Raw genomic sequence first — 6907 nt, 5'->3', positions numbered from 1 at the left:
CCGCCCGCGCCGCGCCGCGCTCCATCGGTACGCGGGAACGGCTGGGCTGGGCTGGGTATCCGGGAGCCTTTGGTGGGGCCGGCAGCACCGGGCCGCCTTCTCCGCCCTGCCGGGGCCGGCGCTGAGCGTTCCGCAGCCCTCCGCTCCGCTCCGCACGCTGCATCCGCATCCCCGCGCATCCCCGCGCATCCCCGCGCATCCCCGCCGCGGCCGTCGGGGGAGCGGCGCGACCCCCGGGGCGCTGCTGACCCGGCCTCTGGCCGCTCTCTCCCGCAGCCGTGGTGGGCGCCGGGCTGGGGGGCTCGGCCGCCGCCTACTTCCTGCAGCAGCACTTCGGGCCGCAGGTGCAGCTGGACGTGTACGAGGCGGCGGGCGTGGGCGGCCGCCTGGCCACGGTCACCGTCAACAAGCAGCAGTATGAGAGCCGGGGAGCCTCCATCCACGCCCTCAGCCTCCACATGCAGGACTTCGTCAAGATCCTGGGTGAGACTGCGCGTCCCAGCGCTCGCGTGGCCTCCCCTCGCTGAGCTCTGGGGTTTGGGCACCCCCGGGCTCTGTGCTTGGGGTAGTGGGGAGGGTTCCTGCCAGTCGCCCTTGGCACCCCAGGCATGTGGTGACCCCCTTGCTGTCTCTTCTGTTGTGCCCTGGAGAGAGAAGGGGATGGGGTGGTCACATCAGGGGGTCCTGGTGGGATTAGTGTTCATGGTTGTTCCCAAACTCCTGCCAGTCTGTCCCGGTAGGCAGCAGCAGCTCCATGAGATGCCCCAACATGATGTGGCTGGGAACCCGTGCCTTGGGGTCTCATTCCTGGTGTCCCTCCAAGAGCATCCTTGCCCGTGTCCCTGCTGGGACATGTCCAGTGCTGGCCTTTGCCAGGAGCCAGCCAGCCCCAGGGAGGGGCAGCCACGGCTCCCTCTGCTCCCGCAGGCCTCAAGCACCGGCGCGAGGTGGCCGGGAAAAGCGCCATCTTCAGCGGGGAGCACTTCGTCCTGGAGGAGACCGACTGGTACCTGCTCAACCTCTTCCGCCTCTGGTGGCACTACGGCATCAGCTTCCTGCGCCTGCAGATGTGGGTGGAGGAGGTGATGGAGAAGTTCATGAGGTAGGAGAGCCCGTGGGGTTGGGGGGGTTTCCTTGGCGCCAGGGCATCACCGGGTGCCCCCTGCTCCCGTCCCCTGCAGGATCTACAAGTACCAGGCACACGGCTACGCCTTCTCCAGCCTGGAGGAGCTGCTGCGCTCGCTGGGCGGGGAGGCCTTCGTGAACATGACCCAGCGCTCGGTGGCCGAGTCCCTGCTGGAGGTGGGCGTCACCCAGCGCTTCGTGGACGATGTCATCGCCGCCGTCCTGCGCTCCAGCTACGGCCAGTCCGTGCTGGTGCCCGCCTTCGCAGGTGAAGCCACCTCCTCGTGCTCTGCGACGCTCCTCAGTGTCCCCTCTGCGGCCCAGGCTCTGGAGCCACCTTCATCTTCCTCTCTGCAGGGGCCATGTCGCTGGCGGGAGCCCAGGGCAGCACCTGGGCGGTGGAAGGAGGGAATAAGCTGGTGTGTTCAGGTCTGCTGAAGCTGACCAAAGCCAATGTCATCTCAGCCAGGGTGACAGGCATCTCCCTGCACAGCTCAGGTGAGCCTGGGCACGGCTGTGGCTCTGCGGGCACCAGGGTGGGAGGTTGGTGGTGGCAGCATGGGAATGCTGTGGCTGGAGGGCATCCTGGTCCTGGTGAGGCATTTGGGAGAGGGCTTGAGGGTCTGTCCTTCTCCCTTGGTCTGATCCAGTGGGGACCCTGCAGCAACCAGCCCTGAGGTTGCCCTCCCTCCCTCCTGAGGTCCATCAGGTTCTCCTGTAGCACCATCCTTGTTGCAGGCTTGCTCCCCTTTCCAGCACAGCAGAAAAATATCTGGGGCCTGGGATGTGGGCTGTGTTTCCCTAGTCCTCTTTGCCCCCACTAGGCTGGGTTTCTCTGGAAACCATTTCGCAGAGTCTTAACGAAGCCTTTCTGCCACCCTAAGGCATTAGAAACTCATCCATAACCATCCACTGCTGTGGTCCAGCACTGGTGTGTGCTGGAAAACCTGGGGATGGAGGTCGGGCTGGAGAAAAGAGGGTCAGGGCAGCACCAGCTGGGCCTCAGGGCTGCTCCTGACTGTCCCCTGTCTCTTCAGAGGGGAGAGCCCTGTACCAGGTCCACTACGAGAGCCCCGAAGGCCAGGGCTCGGCTTTCTACGACCTGGTGGTGGTGACGACTCCGCTGCACCCCAGCAGGAGCAACTTCACCTTCGACAACTTCGACCCCCCCATCGCCGACTTCCCTGCAGCCTTCCAGCCCTCCGTCACCTCCGTGGTGCACGGCTACCTCAACTCCTCCTACTTCGGCTTCCCCGACCCCAAGCTGTTCCCTTTCACCAGCATCCTCACCACCGACACCCCCGACCTCTTCTTCCACGCCATGGACAACATCTGCCCCGTCAACATCTCGGCGGCGTTCCGGCGCAAGCAGCCGCAGGAGGCGGCGGTGTGGCGCGTGCTGTCGCAGCAGCCGCTGGACAAGCCCCAGCTGAAGACCCTCTTCAGGTCCTACTACTCGGTGCAGGTGACGGAGCGGCAGGCGCACCCGCGCTACGACGCCGCCAAGGCCCTGCCGCCCGTCGTGCTCCACGAGAACCTCTTCTACCTCAGCGGCGTGGAGTGGGTGGCCAGCTCCATGGAGATGATCGCCGTGGCGGCCAAAAACGTGGCCCTGCTGGCCTACAACCGCTGGCATCAGGACCTGGAGAAGATCGACCAGAAGGACTTGATGCACAAGGTGAAGACGGAGCTGTGACCAGCTCGTGAGGGGTGCTGGGCCAGGAGCTTTGCTGTGTGGCAGTCTGGGGAGTATTTATTGCCTTGGGGAGGCTGGGGGGGCTGGGGGACAAGGGACAGGCTGTGTCCCGGTGACTTGAAGGCCTTCAGGAATACAGTTCCTGCCCGGTGTTGTTGTGTCTGTGCCGTGTGCCTCAGTTTCCCTGTTACTTCACCCCAGGCTCTGCTGGAAAGGAGCCTGTGCCTTCTCCTGAAAAAGGGTCACTCTGTTTGGAGGGATCTTGGGGGGCTTTCAGGGGTGAGGCTGGCTGGCACTGGCAGCAGATGGGTCCTCCCAAGCTTCCCAGCTCCCACCAGTCTCTCCTGCCTTCCTGGCTTTGCCCTTGGGAGCCTCACAGGGCTGGAGATCCCACGGCCTCTCCCATGCCCGGAGCCCAGCCCTGCTCCTGTGCCCCAGGGATGCAGGAGGGCTCTCACAGCTCCTGCCAGGTGCTCTGTGCTTCTGGGGGTGGCCAGGCTTGTGTTCGGGGGCCACAAGCGCCCCAGTGGGAGAAGCTGGGCAGGACAGAGGGGCAGCCTGAGGGGCCAAGGCAGGGGCAGCTCAGACCAGGGCCAGCAATGCGCTTTATTGAGACCTCAGAAGCTGCCCAAGCCACCAGCAGCTCGCCCCACTCCTTGGACTGCCCAGCCAGGCACTGAGGAACTTGTGGGAGGGCTGGGAAGGGACTGGGAGGGCTGGGAAGGACTGGGAGGGCTGGGAAGGACTGGGAGGGCTGGGCATTGCCAGAGCTGTTGCAGCGATGGAGCAAACAAAGAAGGGAAGTGGGGACTTTGGAAAGGGAGGAGGCCTGATCCTGGCCCTGATCCTGACCCTGATCCTGATCCTGATCCTGATCCTGATCCTGATCCTGATCCCGATCCTGACCCTGACCTTGACCCTGATCCTGATCCTGACCTTGATCCTGACCCTGATCCTGACCTTGGTCCTGACCCTGATCCTGCCCCTGATCCTGATCCTAATCCTGATCCTGATCCTGATCCTGACCCTGATGCTGACCCTGATCCTGATTTTGATGCTGACCCTGACCCTGATCCTGACCCTGATCCTGATCCTGATCCTGATCCTGACCCTGATGCTGACCCTGATCCTGATTTTGATGCTGACCCTGACCCTGATCCTGACCCTGATCCTGATCCTGATCCTGATCCTGACCCTGATGCTGACCCTGATCCTGATTTTGATGCTGACCCTGACCCTGATCCTGATGCTGACCCTGATCCTGATCCTGACCCTGACCCTGACCCTGATCCTGGTCCTGACCTTGATCCTGATCCTGACCCTGACCCTGATCCTGGTCCTGACCCTGACCCTGACCCTGACCCTGACCCTGACCCTGACCCTGGTCCTGGTCCTGGTCCTGCCCAGCAGAGGGACCCCGGGCAGGACCATCTGGCTCCCTCTGTCCCCCAGCCCAGAGCTGAGCTCCCCGTGGAGCTTGGGGCAGTCGGTGGCTCCCAGGGCTGCCTCTGCACTGGGTGTCCCCTGAGCGGCTGCTGGGGCTGAGGCTGACAGAGTCTGCAGGGAAATTCTGAGCAGCCCTTGCACGGGGACCTCCCCTCACCCTGGTGCCCAGCCAAGGTGGCCTCTCCCAAAGGGCTGGGCAAGCTGGGGAAGCAGGAGCAAGCTGGTGAGATGCCCAGCACTGGGGGAGCTGCAGGGAGGGGCTTTGCGGCCTCAGAAGATGCAGGTGCAGCCCACAGCGATGGTCTCCATCACCATCTGGTACTTCTTGGGGCACTTGTCGTTGCCCGAGGGCCGGCGGGCCGGGCAGAGGCGGCGGCGCACGGGCAGGCGGCTGTAGATGGGAACGCTGGCCATGCTGCGGTCCTCCTGCATGGTGAAGGGGTTGATGCAGCCAGTGCACAGGCAGCGGGCCTCGGGGATGTCTGCCGGGATCCGTGCGGCGTCGTGGTTTATCCTGGAGGAGAGGGAAGGCAGGACAAGGCTGCAGAGACGGTGGTGGGGGCAGCGGGTGGGTGAAATAGCACCGCAGCCCCCAGCAGGCAGCAGAGCCCCTGTGCTGGCACACAGGGACCGTGCCCGTCCCCGAGGGCCCTGCCCTGGGCTCACCTGTAGGCCCAGGGGGACAGGCTCCTCCGGTTGGACCTCCAGAGCCTCAGGTTCACCTGGCACTTGGTGTCCCCCGGCTCGGAGCCGTTCCTCAGCTGGCGCACCATGTCCTGGATGCTGTGCTCGTACTCTGCCATGCTGCTGTAGGGGTCCTCGGGCACCCAGGCCAGGGCAGGGGGGGCTGTTGGTGGCCGTGCCAGACCCCTTCTCCTGCCCTTGGCTGCCTTGCTCTGGTCCTTGGCTTCGGGCACCAGGACCATGGCGAAGGTGAAGATGCAGAGGAGAAGCTGAGGAAGAAGAGGATGTCTGCTTGGGCTGCAGGACTGGCACGGAAGGGGAGCTGTCCCTCCTGCCAGGGCTCGCCAGGTGATGGCAGGACCACGCTGACCTTGAGGTGGCACATTCAGTGCCCAAAGGCAGTGCTGCCAGCAGGTGAGAAACACCTGAGGGCACTTTGCAGGGATGGTGGGCACACGGTCATGATGAGCTGGTGTGTGTGTGGCCGCCCCTCACCCTGCTTGCAGCTGGCAAATTGTGTTGCCCAAAGCGCCCCTGCCTGTGCTGCCCTGTGTGCCCTCCCTGCCCACCCTAGGCAGCTGCGTGCTGGGAGGGACCAGCTCAGGCTGTACCTGGGCAGCCTCTGGTTTAAAAGGAGCCTTACAGAGATGGGACAGTCAAGAATGAGATCTTTATCCAAACCCTCCTCTCCCTCCCTCTGTGCTCTGAGGACGGTGAGAGAGAAAAGATGCTTTTTTCCTTCCCTTCTCCCTCCGGCCTCGCGGGGCCGAGCAGCCGTGTGCTGGCACCCGGCAGGCTGCCCAGCAGGGAACAAAGTTGCTTTCTGTAGTCCTGCTCGCTGCTATTCGTGTCCCTGCAGTGGCCCGGGCTGCCCCACACCCTGCCCGTGGCTGGGCAGTGCCCCGGGGCAGGGAGGCTCAGCCGGTGCCGGACTGCCCGGCCGGGCTGGCACGGCTCTGCCCTCCCAACCTCTGCATCCTCACCCTGCTGGGCATGGGGGCCATGGCCCTGGCAGGCCACGGCGGGCACCTCCAAAGCAAACAACCCCAGGTAAACAAGCATGCAAATCATTCTGGTAGAGAAGGAAAACGAGGAGCAAGCCCTGAGCTGCCGGGGAGGCACCTACCAGGTTTGGAGCCCGCTCCATGGCCGCCCGCTTGTCCTGCAGTGTGGCCGGTCCCTGCGAGCCGGGCAGCTAAAAAGGGAAAGCCCCAGCCCCCAGCCATGCCCTGCCAGAGGTGTGGCTGGTCCCCAAGGTGCCAGGGAGCCTCGGAGCAGACAGGGCAGGGGGCCAGCGTGGTCTGGGACTCGGCCACCCGTCACCGCCCCGGGCGCTGGCTCTGCTGGCTGTGGCCACCGTGGTCAGTGGTGGGTCCCCTCTGGCCCAGGCAGCCCTGAGGGGCTCTCCTGGCAATAACGTGCTCTGGGGAGGGGGTTTGGGCTCTCTTGGTGTCACCAGCATGGTCACAGCCCTGACAGGGCTGGCAGGACACGGCTGCTGGGCTGGTGGAGCAGGGGCTCACAGGAGGAGCAGGGTGGCTGTGTCCCGAGCTGGCAGCAAGGTGAGCAGGTACCGTGGGGCTCAGGGTCTTCTGTCATCTCTGAGCCACCAGCAGCAGCAGCTCTGCTGTCCCCAGGAGCCCCCAGACCCTTCTGCCCAGCAGTGAGATGATGGCAGCCATCACTTCCTGCACTCCCGGTCTGTGTGTGCCCAAACCCTTCCCCTTCTGCTGTCCTCCAGCTCCTGCCATGGGGACGCAGCAGCTGTGCCCACAGCTGGCCGTGGCTCTGCAGGGTGCTGGGTGTGCTGGGCGATGCCCTGGATTTCCGGGGTCAGGCACCGCGGTGCAGCGTGCTGCGGTGGGGGAAACTGAGGCACGGGGGTGCTGGCTGTAATTCCCCGTCCAGGGGACAAGGGCTGGCATTGCACCCCTGCTCTGCCTCTGTCCGTGCGGT

The 6907-nt window shown here is 64.7% G+C and overlaps 2 protein-coding genes across 2 annotated transcripts; one reads left to right on the top strand and one right to left on the bottom strand.

Moving 5' to 3' along the window:
- On the top strand, window positions 1-2973 carry PCYOX1L (prenylcysteine oxidase 1 like). Its single transcript, XM_021532146.2, has 6 exons — window positions 1-27; window positions 277-483; window positions 928-1102; window positions 1182-1393; window positions 1483-1623; window positions 2163-2973. Exons 2-6 carry the CDS (start codon window positions 459-461, stop codon window positions 2819-2821), a joined length of 1212 nt encoding a protein of 403 aa, XP_021387821.2. The 5' UTR covers window positions 1-27; window positions 277-458; the 3' UTR covers window positions 2822-2973.
- Window positions 2974-4537: 1564 nt separating this feature from the next.
- IL17B (interleukin 17B) lies at window positions 4538-6098 on the bottom strand. The gene is made up of 3 exons (XM_077786748.1): window positions 6078-6098; window positions 4934-5220; window positions 4538-4781 (listed from the first exon to the last, which is right to left on the bottom strand). Exons 1-3 carry the CDS (start codon window positions 6096-6098, stop codon window positions 4538-4540), a joined length of 552 nt encoding a protein of 183 aa, XP_077642874.1.
- Between the last annotated feature and the right edge of the window lie 809 nt (window positions 6099-6907).

The sequence above is a fragment of the Lonchura striata genome, chromosome 15 (genome assembly GCF_046129695.1).
Source record: "Lonchura striata isolate bLonStr1 chromosome 15, bLonStr1.mat, whole genome shotgun sequence".
NCBI classification, from domain to species: domain Eukaryota; kingdom Metazoa; phylum Chordata; class Aves; order Passeriformes; family Estrildidae; genus Lonchura; species Lonchura striata.
The sequence above is the reverse complement of the archived record's forward strand: the minus strand, read 5'-3'. Positions and strand labels throughout refer to the sequence as shown.

Bases quoted from the DNA above. Each gene is read 5' to 3' on its own strand.
- PCYOX1L (XM_021532146.2), top strand. From the start codon at position 459: ATGCAGGACTTCGTCAAGATCCTGG. The intron at 1,103-1,181 runs GTAGGAGAGCCC...CGTCCCCTGCAG, and splicing joins GTGATGGAGAAGTTCATGAG to GATCTACAAGTACCAGGCAC. The intron at 1,624-2,162 runs GTGAGCCTGGGC...CTGTCTCTTCAG, and splicing joins CATCTCCCTGCACAGCTCAG to AGGGGAGAGCCCTGTACCAG.
- IL17B (XM_077786748.1), bottom strand. From the start codon at position 6,098: ATGGAGCGGGCTCCAAACCTG. The intron at 5,221-6,077 runs GTAGGTGCCTCC...CTTCTTCCTCAG, and splicing joins TGGAGCGGGCTCCAAACCTG to CTTCTCCTCTGCATCTTCAC. The intron at 4,782-4,933 runs GTGAGCCCAGGG...CCTCTCCTCCAG, and splicing joins CTGTCCCCCTGGGCCTACAG to GATAAACCACGACGCCGCAC.